This window comes from Saccostrea echinata, unplaced genomic scaffold, assembly GCF_033153115.1.
Source record: "Saccostrea echinata isolate AGI-Se365-2 ecotype Australia unplaced genomic scaffold, CSIRO_AGI_Sech_v1 ptg000016l, whole genome shotgun sequence".
NCBI classification, from domain to species: Eukaryota; Metazoa; Mollusca; class Bivalvia; order Ostreida; family Ostreidae; genus Saccostrea; species Saccostrea echinata.
In genome coordinates this window covers 22,755,217-22,772,805 of record NW_026889765.1, presented here as the reverse complement: position 1 = coordinate 22,772,805, position 17,589 = coordinate 22,755,217, and the positions used below count along the sequence as shown (strand labels likewise).

Sequence of the window (17,589 nt, the reverse complement as noted above, 5' to 3'; positions counted from 1 at the left end):
TCTATTTTTTAGTTACCAACAGAATGCGATTAATTCGGAAAAAAAAAAAAAAAAAAAAAAAAAAAAACGCTGACAACGTGGTGATACGATAGCGACATCATATTAAAGGAGCAGTCGTATGCGGCGTGTGTACTCGTACAAGTTTTACGTGAAAATCCCATTTACAAAGAAGGGTTTTGTATAGCTATATTAAAGAATAAAAATATAATCCATCCATATTAAATACAAAAAAAATCCTGCCACATAAGAACTAGCTCCCGGTGTGTAAAAAACTGTTGTTTTTTTTCTAATTAATCTTCCTTCCCCCATTCTTGTAAGAGTCTCTTAATTACACTAGGAGTACAGCACCTGCAAGCCCCACCCAAGCCTTCTCTCTCTCTCTCTCTTAGTTACAGCTTATAAACAACTGAGACCCGTAAAGATGTTTCAGACAAGATACAGTTACCTAACAGATATATCCGTGCTTATTTAAAATATAAATTTTACATTAAATATATATAGGCATAAATTTCTTTCTTCTTTTTTTTATATAACATGTATATATTTTGTTTTTTCTGTACTTTATACCGGACCGTATTCACGACGTAAAGCGTGACGTCGCGATAGTTTATAGCGTCATTCTTAAAAAATGTTACATTTTGCTACAATGTAAAATCAATTATTCACATTTAAATTATGAGAAAACTAACTCGAAGACATGTTAATTTTTTTCTGTATCTCTGTATGAAATGAACAAAAGGGAAACAATTTCGTCTGCACCATTTAAAAATTACTGAGATTTTTTGAGACGAAATGTTATGACAACGATGACATGTTTGAGATTTAATAACGCAAAAACGATGCTGGCGAATTTTATAAAATTTTCAGAGAATGTTAAACAAAAGTAGGAGATTCAAATACAAATTTTCATAATATGTTTTCGAGCAATTTTAAAAGGTCACTAAACCCTGCGACCTACGTTAATAATGTTACAGAGATCAAATATGTCACATATTTCTGTTATGCACTTAGATTTCTCTATATTGATCAAGTCAAAATCTCCAATAACCATATTTTTTCATAAAAATATGACTCAACATAGATTTCATAAAAGATTACTCAACATAAGATGGAGGTCTGTATACACACAAAATAATCAATTTATATTTACCTAAAGTCATACCTTATGTGGTGACTCAGGTGAGCGATATAGCCCATGGGCTTCTTGTTTTATATACAAATATTGTATTGTAACTTCAGTAGATTATGTTCAAGTTCATAGGCTGTGGAATTATTTATTTGCTCAAATGCTTCCAATCTCAAATAGAGTTTCATTTCTTCTGCCGCGCGCTTACTGGTTTAAAAGAATCCACGAGATTATAAGTATCAACTGGCCAACGACAAAATTTTTGGTTTTCTGGTAAAAACCTCGGATCATTTTCACATGCGTCAGTGCAGCATTTCCCTTCCTTATTTAATTCACCGCCTACAGACAAGAAAAAACATGTACTCATATAAACAAGTCTAAATTTATTCTTCATTAAATTGAAATATTTAAAAAAAAAAAGAAAAAAACTGTCATTGAGTAAACATCACTAACAAAACTTCACTTACATGTAGTTAACTATTTTTTTTTTATTTTACATAACTATAGTAAATACTTTAATACTTTGATTTACAATATAATATTTTTGAAAGGTACAGCCCTAATATTTGTTAATTTTCCTACCAATGATGTACGTTTGTGAAATAAATGTGAATTTTCATGTAATATTTTGTTTCAATTTCATTGGCATGTACGAATCGCAGAAAATAATTCAAAAAAAAAAAGATAAAAATATTGTGATTAATAATGTAAAGCCTTCATTTACTTGCAAAAGCTTTCAAATTCCAGTAAATTATAGTTTTGATTTTATTTACTACCATGGTATTTTTTGTTATAAATTATATTCAAACTATAAAAATATTTGTTTTTAGAAAAAAAAAAAAAAAAAAAAAAAAAAGAAAAAGAAAAAAAGAAAAAAAAACTGTGACATTTTATTTTAGTACATTCTTAAAGAGAAAGGTATTCTATTAGATATAAAAGCAGTAAGCATCAACAGCAAATTGCGTTCACAAATTTGATGAAATAAAATATACCTATTTAAGTATTTTAGAAAAGAAATTTATGCATGTACTTTGAATTCATTTGGCAAAATCTTTAATGCTTCTTCTTTAAACAAAATATATTTGTTAGGGCTTAAGACTGAATTACATTGTACCTACAAAACGTTATGATAACTTTTTTTTCTATACTGATGTTTGTTTTGATACCAACCACTGTTTTGTCTCAAATATTATCATAGAAAGAAAAAACAGCTTACCCTGGCAATAGGAATCACTTTGGCAATAGATTCTCCACTGAAAAAAAATGTAATGCAGCTCAAACGATTAATTAACAATAAATAGTTTTAAAAAAACCCTTATGACATGTACTTAGATTCACTTTTCAAAACTGTTATATTTGCTTTGGATAAACACATTGAAATTCGTTTTTATAAGAGAACGAAAGTATATACCTTTTGTGGAATTTCATTGCACCGTTCTTTTCCAAAATTCCAGCACGTTTCATCAGGTGAATCTGTCAGTTCTGCTTTCTCGGGCGTTGGCTTTACATCTGTATCATCAATCATCGTTGTCGAATCTACTACTTCGGGCATTGTTGTAAAGTCCTTGTCAACAACGTCGTTTCTTTCTTCAGTTTTTTTGACGCTCAATATTTGGTCAGAATTTAAGTTGTTTTCATCAGATTCTTCAGATCCTTTGGATTCGCTTGAGTCTACCTTCATAGAAAATTCAACAGTGAGGAGTCGGCGGAGAGAGAGAAAGAGAGAGAGAGATTATGTATGTACAGTGTACCTGTCGACTGAGGTTATTGTCTGTCGCTTTGCTTAAGCACCGTCTAAAATAGAGAAAAATGTCAGACGGGAGGCGTTGTTCAGAAGCCCATTTAGAACCTATCAAAAGTATTTCTGAATTCGATATTACAAATTGTTGAATATGAAAAATTGAATTTAATACCAGTTTTTTTTTAGTTCTTTTATCGAATTTAATTTGTTATAAATAAAAGATTTGTAGAAGTCGTTTCAACAGATAATACTTGTTATTACGAATTTGAAATGCAATATATGCAATTAAATTTAAGTCAAAGTCCACAATTCGTTTAATGAAATATATTATGTTTGTTATCACATCTTGGAAAAAAAAATATATTAAATGAAAAAGGAGAATATAACGAATCGTGATCGGTCTCAAACAAATCCACAAATAATACAATTCTGTGAGCAGGGCAAAAAACAGGAACCCCTGAAATTCTATAGGTAGGATCACGTGCCTAGGAGGAGAATGCAACCACTGTTGACGGGTCACACTTGCCGTGAGCCATAAGTATTGATAATTTTATTACGTCATATTTCGTTTTGACGGAATATTCTGCTGCCAAATTTAGTATAGAAACAAAGGCTTAACAAATGGTATGAAAAACTTCAGCAAAAATACGACCCAATGATAGGTTATATTTTCTAAAAAAGATCATTTAAACGATAATAGTTGTTACGAAAAGCTGACTTTGAACGAGGTTGTTGAAATCCCTCTAATATTAACATATCTGTCAGTAGCCTGTCTCGATTTAAGAATTGATCGTACTCAGAGGGTGAGCTTGAGTATCGAATAAGTTAGGAAATTAAACCTAATATTCAGGTGACAGCAGAATTTTACTACATGAATAAGGAGAGTTGACGATGGAAAAGCTAAAGTCAGTCATCTCGTTTGTCAGAAAATTTAATTGTTAGTTGGCCCTTATGGTCAATAGTCAGTAAAATACATCAAAAAAAAAAAAAAAAAAAAAAAAAAAAAAAAAAAAAAGATGTGGCAAAATTTATAAAACGAAATTTATAAATCGCTAAGATCTAATTGAACAATTTGGAAAATAATGAATTATGAAATTCGTTCGTTGAAATTTAATTTGATGAAATAAGATTTAGAATCACTTAAAATTAATTCAAAATATTTGTTTTAAAGGATTAAATTCGTTAAAACAAATTCAGAAATCTGTTATAAAAATTAAGTTAAACGAATTTTAATATTTATTACATAATTTCATTATAAAAAATCGAAAATTCGTTATATCGAAATCCATCTTTTATAGTTTCTATATGAGCTTCTCTTGGATGCCTTTAATTCATTTTAAAAATGAGAGAGAGAGAGAGAGAGAGAGAGAGAGAGACCTTGTTTTGGCATTAATGTTCTCCGATTCTGGCATTGATCTGATTCCATTGGAAGCTGCCTTTAAAGAACAACATCAGTTAACATTTTTTTTTAAAGATTATAATATTAATCCTTAATGAAATAATGTTTTTATATAAAGGTTCCTTTGTCATATACTTCAACTAAGCAAAAATTGAACGGATAGATGAAATAATGTTAATACTTACCAAAATAGCAAAAAGATGCATCAAAATCAAAAATGATTTGAAAATTATCATATTTCTTCTCCCCGAAAAAGCTCTAGGTCTGTAGAGAAAAATACATATTTACATACATCGCTTGTTTTTATACCTCCTCCAGTGCATGCACTGCAAATATGACAAATTACAGAGCAAATTACTTGAAAACCTCTCTGCATACTTGATATGAATTTAATTGTTTTGGACTTTCAGTGGAAAATTGCTCACAAATCAACTGCGTGAAGCATCATAAATGAAGGTAGAATTGAATTAAGTCTTTATCCAAAAGTTATGTCACATGAGCTGCCTGAAATAATTCTTAAGGTGAAAGTCAACAGGATTTTGTTTCCAAATATCACAATTTGAATATTGTTTGAAAACATCAACATAATAAATAGCGTATTTATTTATTTTTGAATGCTTAAAAGACCCACAGATTATATTTCAATTTCCTATTCAAAATGATTACTTCTTTCAAGACATACTGCATGAAAATCATTTTCTATTTATCTTTATCTCTGAAAAGAAATCTTGTGGACTTTCATTAAGGATTCCTGAAATCTACCACTAGCACTCCTTATATCACCTTTCAGGCCTGTATGTGACCTCTCAAATTTAGATGCCAACTGGCTCCTTATCAAAAAAGAAGAAAAAAATAAAAATTGTCGCCAATGCAAACATTTAGTCGCCAGGTAAATTTTCCTTAAGCATTAATTCAAAAACTGATATTAGTCAATATATATAGACAAGTCCGTTTTTAAACTTAACTTCTTTTCTGCTCTTAATAAAACAAAATTGAAAATGTTTATAGCTCAGTAATTTGATGATTACCAAATCAATGTAAAAGGGTCAACAATTTGGCGACTCATAGAAAAAAAAAAGCGGCAATCATAATTTTTAGGCGCCATAGCGACTAAATTAGTCGCCAACTGGAGTCCTGCCTTTCATTGAAATCACAAGATTTTACCAAAATCAACAGCTAAAAAACTTACGACTTTTCAACTTTATACACAATCATTCCCCACGATAAATTAAAGTTCAGGCTTTTTGATATCATTGAAAGCTGCTTTTTCAAAAAAAAAAAAAAAAAAAAAAAAAAAAAAAAAAAAAAATGGAAATCGTAAATTTTTACTTACCTTGTCATTGGTCATTTGCAAAATTATTTTGTTAAAAAACATTCTGATTGTACACACAAGTACTCTGAAGTTGACATTAAAAAGATGCTTGAGTTTCTGATTGATAATATCTATGTCGTTTTTGGAGATCTTCCATCAATCTATTGGAATTCCCATGGGTGCAAATTGCGCCCCGTTATTAGCAGACCTTTTTTGTATTCATATGAAGAAGAGTTTGTCCAAAACCTTATACGTGAAAAGAAGAAAACGCTTGTTGTGGCCTTCAACTCGACATTTAGTTACATCGACGACGTATTGTCAATTAACAATGGTTATTTCCATTCTTACGTCGATATGATATATCCCGGTGAGCTTGAGATAAAAGATACAAAAGATACCACAGAGTCGGGCACATCTGTTTCTTATTTGGATATTTTACTTGAAAAAGACGTTAATGGTAATCTAACAAGCAAGCTTTATGATAAACGTGATGATTTTAACTTTTCAATCGTCAACTTCCCTTACTTATGCAGCAATATACCTTCATCACCTGCATACGGGGTATATATCTCTTAGTTGATTCGATACGCAAGAGCATGCTCTTCGTATGTACAGTTTTAAAACGAGGTAAATTATTGACAAACAAGTTGATGATACAAGAATATCAGCTGACTCGTTTAAAGTCATCATTTCGTAAGTTCTATGATCGATACAATGCCCTTGTCAGCAAATACAATTTATCATTGAGTCAAATGGTGACTGACGTTTTTTCATACTAATTGTTAGGCCATTATTTGCGCACTGAATTGTCGACGGATTTTTCCGTTATTTCCAAATAATAACATGGAGAACACAGCGGGTGTGACCGGTCGGCAGAGGATGCTCACTCCTCCATGGCACCTGATCTCACCTGTGATGTTTTGGAGGCCCGTGTTTGCTCTGCTCCTATTTTGTATTGTTTAATGGACTTTTGAGCTTGAATAATGTTCGTTATATCAATATATTTCATGCATTAGTTCTTTCAACTGGCCTGAAGTTAAAATCAATTTCCTTGCACTTTTGTAGTCAACTTGCATGACTCTGTTATTTGAGATAAAAAAAATTCCCTAAAAAAAGAAAGAGTAACGATCTTCTACCGTTTTTAAATCTGAATCTGCAGTCTTAAATAAACAATTTGCCATTAACGTCTTATTGTAAAGAGATATGTCAGAATCTGTGGTGTCCTTTATCTCGAGTTCGATGGAATTTATTTAATTTACCTAGGAATTAAAAGGAATAAACGCCGTCGCATTGAAGGCTACGGCTTCCAACTTCTCTTTTAATTGGAATTTTTAAAAATAAATTCTGACTCATAAAAATATGCAAAATAAGGTCTGCTAATAACGTGGCACAATTATTACCCAAGGGAATTAACCTGAACTTCAAAAATTACATAGATATTGTCACTGAAAAACTCAATCACTTTTTAATATTAGCCTCGGAGTATTTGTGTGTAGAATAAGAATGTTTTTAAACTAAATAAGTTTGCAATTGCAAGGTATGCATATCAACTTGTTTGAATTTTAGTGAAGAAGCAGTTGTCATCGTTGTCAAGAGGACTGGTCTTCAATTTATCGTTGAGAATAGTTGTATAAATTATGTGCTGAAAAGTAATACATTTTAATATAATTGAGTTTAGTAAAATTTTGTGATATCAAGTATTCTTAAAGTTCTTTGAAGTTTTTAGGTATCCACATGCATATAAGTAGGTAAAAAGAATACTGTTTTGAAGAGCATACAACTTATAATGATGCAAGACTTCTACAGGGACTTTAATCATCCAATTGCTAAGACATTGAAGCCACTTAAAAATACTTCTGGTTTGACCGGAAGTGACGTCGATCGACGAAAATAAAGTCCGACGTCTCCGATAATTGCTATTTTCGATATGCCTTTTTTCGGACCATAGCGAGTGCCGACGTCTAGAATTCCCGGCAAAAATGACATACCTTACGTATATCTACAAAATCACGTGCACAGAATCGGTAAGGAAAACTAGAGCGAGCTCGTTGCAAAGCAACGAATAGGTCTTCCGTTGGAGCTGCAGAAGGAAGAAGTGACCTTGAGTCAATGTCATGCCACATTCTAAAGTTGTACATATAAGCAATCTTGGAAGGGGAAGCAACTTACAATATTTCGCTAGGAAATACTGCAAAGGAATGTACGTGACCTTGAACATTCCAAATGACCTTGCGTCAAGCCATGACACACTCTCGTCATAAAACCCAATCCGTGTGTTACCGACTTGAAAAGTTCACAGTGACACATGTTCATTTAGTCCATACATACAGTCAATACATCTTTTCCTTAGTAACCTTGAACTTGAGTCAAGGCCATGTCACACTCTGCATGATACCAGCAATGTTTCACTAGTAGAAATACGGTAGAGAAATTAGTTTCTCGGTCAGTGACCTTGACTCGACCAAATGACCTTGCATCAAGGCCATAACACACACTGGTTAAGAGCAATCCCAATCTGTGGGTTTCTGAATGGATAAGTTCAGCCTTGTTTTTTCAGACCATACAACGAGTCGGAAAAAATTTGTTAGGTTCAACACAATGATTTAAAAATTCATTGAAAATGTTTTATGTCCAGTTTGGATAAGTAGTAAAAAGTGGAGATCGGTTCTTTGGATGAGACCGTATAAGGTCTCGTGTTGGGGTAAGTGCTAGCATGAAAAGGATATGTCATGCTATAAATTTTGAATTTACCGGGTGGCAGTTAATACAAAATATACAGCATGACATGTAAATTTTGTATTTACTGCCAATCCGTAAGTTTAAAATTTACAACATGACAGATCCATGGCACTTGATTCTACCCCTAATTTTAAAAAGTTCCTGAAGGTAAGTCACTTCCATTTGTTAACACTGGATCCCTCTTGGATATCGGGCCTAAAATATCATATACCTACTACATGTCACCAAAATATGTTATTATATCTTGTTTCGGTAGATATTTTTTGTCTTTAATCGTGCTATTTAATTGCCTAGGCATTCCACAATAATCCGAGTATTCATCGTCAAACGTAAAAAATGTAGGATTTGGAAATTTCAAAGTAGAAATTATACGGAAGTGATGCAGACACGACACCTAGCGGGTAACTCTCGAGTTCCGAGTGTTACAGAATTAAGGGAAAAGCCAGAGGTCTACGAAAAAGTTCGGGAAAATTTTGATAAAGAAGTCGAAATCGATTCATTAGAATTTAAATTTTGCTGCAGATTTTCCAAATGAGTTAGGGTAGTCATCAATATTCTTTTTAAAGGATTTTATCACTCAAACCAAATAGCGTTTTCAAAACGCTTTCTATCTGCACTTAATCAGTTTGTGCAATTTTCCTGTTGTTCTTCATACTCACATAACAATTGTTTATAACATGTCTGCAGAACGCAATTATTTGTATTGAGCAAATTACCCGAATATTTCAGAATTCAAAGTTTACTTTGAACATACATTGGGCATCTACCAAATTCGAAATAAACCATTAAGTTATTTGTAGATTTTCGAAGCAACATAATTTTCTTCAATAAGTTAATATGTACTTGCTCAACATGTGGGACTTTATGAAATCCCCACGTCTCACATCCATAATGAAGAACAGAACCTACATATGTATCAGATAAAGAGGGTGTAGTCTCCACATTTAGATAATTCTCTTTCACTCTTTTCCAAGAAGAAAAAGTACATTTTCCCTTTACATTTCACCTGTGGAATGCTGATCATTTTCTCCGTATTCCATTACCCGTTTGCTTTGTACACAAGCATGTGTATTCTGAAATTTGCTCAGGATGTATTTAGTTTTGGCGCTCTCCCATGTAAAACTGCATATACTTACAAGCATGTATCCGTAAAATCGTGCATTGGGATATTCTGTTTATTCGACGAAATAAAGAAATGCATAAGTATATCATTCTGTACAATACAATTATAAGTTTGGTAGCTAATAATGCAAACTTAGAAGTGATCAATTTAATTTTTCAATTTTCCCGAGAAAAGAAAACGTCACCTCCACTTACAATTATCATGCATGTGTAAACATGAGACAGAAAAATAAATTGTTGGAAACCCAGTGGTTAAGTCGACAATTAAAATGCATAAAACTTGAAATGAATAAATGCACAGCCGGATAAAATAATGATAAAAACAAGTGTGAGATAGAGTGAAATAAAATAATATGTAAGATTCGAAATGATTTCAAACACAATTTTCCATTAATCGCTATGAGTACACATTGCATTTTAACACCGATATGACCGCGGCTCGCTAATCTTTGCGGCCACGTGTGAACGGCGAGCGGGTTACAAAAGTTAAACACAAAGACAGAGCGGAATGTATAATGTGTGCTGTAAGAAGGCGTGAATTATTGTATGTTTAAAAGTACTATTTTATGTATATAGTGTATTTAATATGAAATGAAAAAATAAATGAAGAAACAAGAGACTGATAGTAAAAATCATAATTTACACAAGTATCAATACTTAATACTTCCATCACTAATTGCAATTATTTGTCGTAGCACCTTTTCAATTACAATTGAAATAGAATACAATAACACGGGATAGAGAAATAAATTGTTCCTTTTTTTAATCGTATTGTTGTGTCGACAGTGAACAGGCCGGTGACAGCGATTAAAATTCGTAATGATTTTATGCACTAGTGTTTGGAATTAAGATTTAAATCAAAGATGTGATTAAGTTATCTTAAAGATTCGATATAAATAAAAAAACGTAATGTTTCATTAATCGTTGCTTCTACACAATGGATTTGTCTTCACAGATGTTTGTTTTGTTTACATGGTTTATGACCGCAGGTGGCTGGTACATTGGTGACCTCGGCAACGTGGGATTGCGGCTTGTGTTACATAACTATAAAGATCGAGGTGAACATGGAGAACGTAAAATGCGTAGAGTTAATGATCATTAATTATTCGATCCTTAAAGTTTAGTATTACTTACATAGTTATATAGATACATTTAATTTCTTCCTTTATTTGAAGACGTGTTCCCTTTAAAACTAAATTAAAAAAGAAAAGAAAGTTGTAAAAAATAGTTTACGAGCGAGCACAGAACACGTTTAAAACCTTATTTAAAAGAAAATTAGCATTAAATACAGTTGGGTATATAATTTATTGCAAGTTTGTTTAAGTTATACACATGAAGAGTTCTGATTTACTTGCCGAATGAAAACGCTTACCTGTTTACGAGACCTGCTTTTTACCTACATATTACGACCTATTACGCAATACTCGAACAAAACAACATTTGTATGAGATCAATAAGGTGTTAAAGAACAACTTTTATTGCGGAAGGCATATCGAAATATTTACCGTTTTTGAGTTATAAAGCGAAAATTTCAAGGGCTCTAGATCCCTAATTTTAGGGGCCAGCCCCTTTTAAATGATATCAAATGAAAGCTCGTGCTATTATGCACAACTTTTATTCTACATGTTTTAACAAAATATTTTTAGTTTTAAAGATATAAAGGAAAATATGTCAAAATTTTGGCTCTATTCCGCGTTCTAACTTTTGACCCCTCTCTAGCGCCATTTTAAATGCAAAGATCAGAAAACAAAAACCGATGTTCACAACTTCAATGCTTCTTCTTCAAAGGGTTTTGTGCTTCAATTATTACAGTCTCAGAGCCTTTTCTGGAAATCAAAGGCCTTAAAATTTAAATCAAAGGGGAATAACTCGTCAACAGAAGGCAATTTTCGAATTGTATTACAGTATTCTAAGAGTGCTTTATAAAGTCTAAAAGCTCTGAAAATTTGAACAAATCCGTTCAGGAATGAGGAAGATATAAAGCTTCAAAGTTGGCATCTAGGGAAAAAAAAAAAAAGAATAATAAGACTAGAGCAAAGCTCGTTTCAAAGCAACGAGTAGGTCTTCCGACGGACGACGAAAGTAATGTGTTTAGACATGTTTTTCTAAATAAATAATAAAATTTAGCCAAATTGCCAAAAATACACAACAAATTCATATCTTGACAAATTCAAGCTCAATCCATACATTTCTGGACATTAAGGTATCTCGGAAGTTTCAAAGTCCAGAACAAAACCTTTAACCTCATTTAGAAATCATTGTTTATTACTTCTTATGATTTAAGAGAAAAAAAAAACACTACTTCAGATTCATATCAGGACTGTGTTTGTTGCAAAGTTCTTTTTGCCTTTACAAATTATTCAAAGTTTAAGTTTAAAAAAAAAGCTAAATTTTAAATCAGTACAAGTGACAAGCGAAAGTAATGGAAGCAAAAAAAGTGTAATGTATAACCCAAAGAAATGTTCTATTATGTATCATCCCTTAAAATATCAGATTTTGTCTTGAGTTGTTTTACAGATAAGGCGAGGACAAAATGATTATTTAGATCATGAAAAAAGGACAAAAAATTGAACTGGAAGTGATTTTTTTTTTTTAAAAAAGAAGCCCATGGGCCACATAACACAGCTGAGCACTTTGGCTAGGAAAAAGTAGTTTTTGACTACTTCTGGTTTTAATCAGAAGTTCTTCAAATGGACTGTTTTTGTCGCACAGTTCTATATGACTTTATTCAAAGTTCAATTTATTAAAAAAAAAAAATCACTTAATTTAAAAACACTACAAGTGTCAACTGAAAGTAACAGATGCTAAATAAAAGGTGATATATATAACCTAAAGACAAGTTCGTTTACTGAGGATGTTTCTATATAAATATGACTGAACATGGCTTTGCTTTCTTGAAATGTGTTTCAAGATTTGTCCTCTATTTTCCTAGTATGCAAAACTTTTATCATTCATTGAGACACCCCCCTCCCTTTACCGTCAGGGTCACGATTTGAACAAAAATTGAATCTCCACTTCCCGAGGATGCTTCTGTATTAATATGATTGAACATCGCTTTGCTTTTCTTGAGAAGACGTTTTTCTCAAGATTTGCCTTCTGTTTCCCTTACCCTCGGGGTCATGACTTGAACAAATTTGAATCTACACTTTCTGTAGATGCCTCTGTATTAATTTGACTAATCATAGATTCGCTGTTTTGGGAAAAAAAAATCTAAAGATGTTTTTGTACATGCTGATTTATAACTTTGATAACCTTTTGTGGCCTGACCCTACCCCAAGAGGTCATGATTTGAACAAATTTGAATTTACACTGCCTTAAGATGCTTCTATATCAATATGACTACCGGTAATTATGATCTGCTGTCCTTTAGTAGAAGTTTTATAAGTTATATATATGCTAACTAAATGTATTACAATTCATTAATGTACCTAAAGCGGTTTTAATTTTATAGCGCTAGTCCACGAACTTTTTGATAACCCCTCGTAGATAGATAGATAGATAGATAGATAGATAGATAGATGATATATATGTCGATACTTAGCAAAATAGTACAAAGAAGTGTCAGAATGAAAAATAATTCCAAATTCGTCATATTTTTGTCCCTTGAAAGTGTTCGTTTAATACAAAAGTATGGCTATCTTTTCAATCTAACTCTTAGGTTTTGTATTTTCTCCTGTCCGAGCTCTATAAATAAAATAAATTTCATGACGTATCTCTCTTTATGCACTTTGCGCAATACATAAAAACACAGTTATTTTTTCCAAAATTAATAACAAAATTATTTTGAATTTGTCAGTTGAGAATGGCATAGAGACAATATGTATGGCACATCATTAATCTATGTAGAATTAAAATACGGGGTGATTCACAGGTAATATCACAGGCGTTACGCTATCTTACATATTCTAGAAGTGGTGTAAATCAGATGTGGATTCTCAAAAACTCCATAGAACTTTCAGAAAATTTAAAATCTCCATTTTTTTTTCTAAAGTCAATACCAAAACATACGACTTTTCCACACTTTATACAACCATTCCCTACGATCAATCATAACGTTTATTGATATCATAGACAACTGCTTCGTCAGTAAAAATGGAAGTCAGAAATTTTTGTATCTTGTAATTGGTCATCAACAAAGTTACTTTGTTAAAAATCTGATTCTACACAAAAGTACTCCAAAGTTGGTATGAACTGGATGCTGGAGTTCCTCATTGACACCATCTATGTAGTCTTCAGAGATCAGGTCTTCCAAGAAACTGCTGGAATTTCGATGGGTACTATTTGTGCTCCCTTATTAGTCGACCTGTTTTAATATTCCTATGAAGCAGAATTTGGAAACTTCTACATGAGAAGAAGAAAACACTTGCTGTGGCTTGCAACTCGACATTCAGATATATGGACGATGTTTTATCAATTAAAAATGGTTACTTCCATTCATATGTCGACTCGATAAATCCCAGTGAACTTCAAATAAAAGAAACCCACAGTCTGCCACATCCGTTAACAACTACACTGTATGACAAACGAGATGAATTCACCTTTTCTATCGTCATCTTTCCATATCTATGTACTAATATTCCGCTATCACCTGCATATGCTGTTTACCTCTCCCAACTTATTCTGTACTCGAGAGTATGCTCTGAGTATGATCAATTTTTGATGCGGTGGGTGTGATTGGTGAAAAGGCGATGCTTACTCCTCCTAGGCACTTGATTCCACCTCCGGAATTTCCACGGGTCCGTGTTTCATGTCCCGTTTACAGATTTGTATTATTTGTAGATTTTCTGAGATCGATTTCTGTTCGTTATCTTCACCTTTTTCATTTACATTAATTCTTTCTTTTAATGCAAGTGTTTTGTAATCTGCTTTTTGATTGCATACTGCACTCTTGTTTGAGGCAGTTAAACAAGCATAAACAAGAGTGAAAGCTTTTCATAGTGACGTCATAATAGAGCGATGCAAAACACAACGTTCCTGACACATTTCATATAACAAAACTCAACGAAAGAAGATATAAACAAATAAAATACATAAATTGCATTAGAATGAGAATAACTATCTCTTCATTTGTTATTTGCGAACTTTCTCTACTGACGCGTCTCCGGTAAAACTTAGTTTACGACCAATAAATTTACATAAACAATCGCAAATAACAAATGAAAAGATTTTTCCCCCTAAGTGCAAGTAGTCGACAAGTATCAAAATTTATTTTGAATATTGTTTAAAATATAAATTGAATTCATTATACAGAATTCAAAAAAAAAAAAAAAAAAAAAAAAAAAAAAATCGTTACAAAGAATTCCAAAATATTTGTTTAGAAGTTTTCAATGGGCTTCCATAGTAACGTAATAAGAATCTTACAACTAATGGACATTAAATATGAAAAAAGGTGAAGATAACGAATAGTAATCGACCTCAAAAAATCTGCAAATACAAATCTGAGAACACGGCATAAAACACGGACCCCTGGAAATTCCAGAGGTGGGATCAGGTGCCTAGGTGGAGTAAGCATCCTCTGTTGACCGGCCACACCCGTCGTGAGCCCTATGTATTGATTAGGTAGACGGAACATTCCACAGTCAAATCTTGTATAAAAATAATGGCCTTACGGTATGATTTTTCATGAAAAAAAAGATTCATATAGAGAAGAAAAAATAAACAGTCTTGATTTGACTCCAAATTTCAGTTTGATTACTTTATTTGTCCTCATACATATATAGTATGATATCACTTACCCTTCTGATCACTATCCAGTATTAATTAGTTTTATAAGAAATGAACTCATGAAAGGGAGAGTTATTTTTAGTTTTTATTCCCCTCTACTTGCCAAAAAAGAATACATGGATGTGAATCTTAAATAAAGATGAATATATATTATATACAGATTGCCTACGTATCATTTTGAAAATGTTAATGCTTTTGATAAAAATTCTGCCCTTTTTTGATCACTTAATTTATTCAGAGATACATTACTAATGGAAGTAAGAGGAAAATCAATTTCCTACTCAGTCTATAAGAAAAGAAAATATCTGAAGCTACAGGTAGAAAAGGAAATCTTGTGTTTTGAGGAGAATTTTACACAGAAATCTACGGAAGAACTAACAAATAGAATAGAAGAAAAATAATAATATTTATTTAAAAAAGAATAGATTTTAGGGAAATTGTCTGAGACAAAGGTAAATTACACAGAAGAAGGAAAACACTTTTAAAATATTTTATTAGTCCTGAATTAAGAGACTATTACAGTAAAAGATGAATCGAATATTTTTAACAAATTTCGTACACTAAAAAAAAAAAAAACTAAAAAAAAAACTTTGAAAATCTTTGTAAAAGTAGTGAAAGCGTGTAGTCATAAAAAAAGATGGATATGATGTTCCTAAACTAAGTTATAACAATTAAAAAAAAAAGTCTTGAAGACCAGATGAATAACTCAGAAGACCTTAATTTTCTTTGAAGAATATGATCGGATGGATCCGCTTAAAATGTTCTAAATATTTCGAAAGAACCTATGCGCCTTTTTCTTACAATTATAGGAATAAACAATTCTGATGATTTTTTTTCTTTTTTTACATTTTACTGATTAATCAGATAAAATAGGCATATAAAAATTTTCAATATTTTGTATCAATTTCCCCTCACATCAAAGGCTGCATACTCCGAATAGCGACACAAGAGGTAAAAAAAGAAAAGCAAAGCAAGTTGGTTATGAAGATTTTTTTTTTTGTTCTCAGTATTTGGCATCCGCTTGGAATATCACAGTATTTATACAAGCAGGTGTGAATATCTATGAAATATTGGATAATTTGCATCATTGAATTAAGCTTTCAGGTGATGAAAATGTCTTTAAAAATAATTTGTTAATTTTTCAACCGTTCTACCTTAATATTGGCTTATTTTAAAGCTGGACAAAACAGATAGAACCTACAGTGTTCTAGGAATTCAAAATTATATATGTAATTTGTCCCCGTCAGTTGTACTTGAATCTTGAACTAAATACAATTTATCTCTGTCCTTTAAATTGAGAACGTAATGCAAATGTGTATAATCCGGCCACAGCTTTTAGAATAATGTATGTCCTATTACTGCATGTATTGTGTCAGCTGATTTCAATTTAGACATGTTTTACACTACTATCTACTTTTTTTAAATTACATTTTAATATCTTTGTTAATCATAGCATATGCATATAAGTTGAAAATTTGCTAATCATAATTATACATGTACAGAGTTTTTAGCTTAACTATTTTAGAATTATTTTTCATCCCTTATTTCTGAAACTTTGATAGACCACAGGCCAATCAATTCACAAATTTGTCCTCTTTATCACGAGCTCCAAAAACATTAGTACATGTAAATTTTGTAAAAGATTTAAAATGCAGGCATAAAAGTCAGTTTCTTAATTGCTGCACATATCGAAATAATATTCCTAGCGACTCTTTCTTACAAAATAAAATTTTGGTAAGATTTCCATGTATACCAACAGAGACAATTTATCATAAATTTGAAAAGTATGTAGATTGCTAATCTAACTCACTACTTATAAGAATATCAATTCAAGACCTGGATAAAAGATGAATGTATTCAATACATTATCCCCATTAAAATATTTTTTCGGTAAATTATCAGTGATTTAACCTTACTTAAACATGGTTAAATGGATAGATTTTCGTCTGAAACATCACAATAAAAAAAAAAATACAATGTCTTGTTTGTACTAATTAAATAAGTATGAGAGCCCATTGAGTTCATTTTCGTACATAAAAAGAAAATATATTTTTCGCCTCATAACACGAAAATTTTGCGAATAAACACAGAACTGTCTCGTAATAAAGCTGAATTTTCGCGTTATAACGTGTAACTTTCGCGAATAAACGAAAATTTTCGCGTTATACCAGGCCCGTAGGAAGCCATTTCAGTTGAGGGGAGGGGAGGGGGGCAAATTATAATTTCAGTTGGGGGGCACTACCAAAAATTCAAAATATCCTTGACAAGCTCCGTTGCCCCCCCCCCTTTTCCTACGACCATGAAAACTCGTACCTTTCGCGTCATATATATTATATAATATATATATATATATATATATATATATATATATATATATATATATATATATATATATATATATATATATATATATATATATATATATA

The 17,589-nt window shown here is 31.6% G+C and overlaps 1 protein-coding gene and 1 long non-coding RNA gene across 2 annotated transcripts; both read right to left on the bottom strand.

The window, feature by feature from the left end:
• Positions 1–1,246: 1,246 nt before the first annotated feature.
• LOC133189021 (uncharacterized) lies at positions 1,247–2,798 on the bottom strand. The gene is made up of 3 exons (XM_061324464.1): positions 2,538–2,798; positions 2,343–2,379; positions 1,247–1,465 (listed from the first exon to the last, which is right to left on the bottom strand). The coding sequence occupies exons 1-3, from the start codon at positions 2,676–2,678 to the stop codon at positions 1,311–1,313; spliced, it is 333 nt and encodes a 110-aa protein (XP_061180448.1). The 5' UTR covers positions 2,679–2,798; the 3' UTR covers positions 1,247–1,310.
• A 68-nt stretch (positions 2,799–2,866) lies between these two features.
• Positions 2,867–4,514, bottom strand: LOC133189020 (uncharacterized). Its single transcript, XR_009721384.1, has 3 exons — positions 4,452–4,514; positions 4,245–4,303; positions 2,867–2,920 (listed from the first exon to the last, which is right to left on the bottom strand). It is a non-coding gene; the product is annotated as an uncharacterized LOC133189020 (long non-coding RNA).
• Between the last annotated feature and the right edge of the window lie 13,075 nt (positions 4,515–17,589).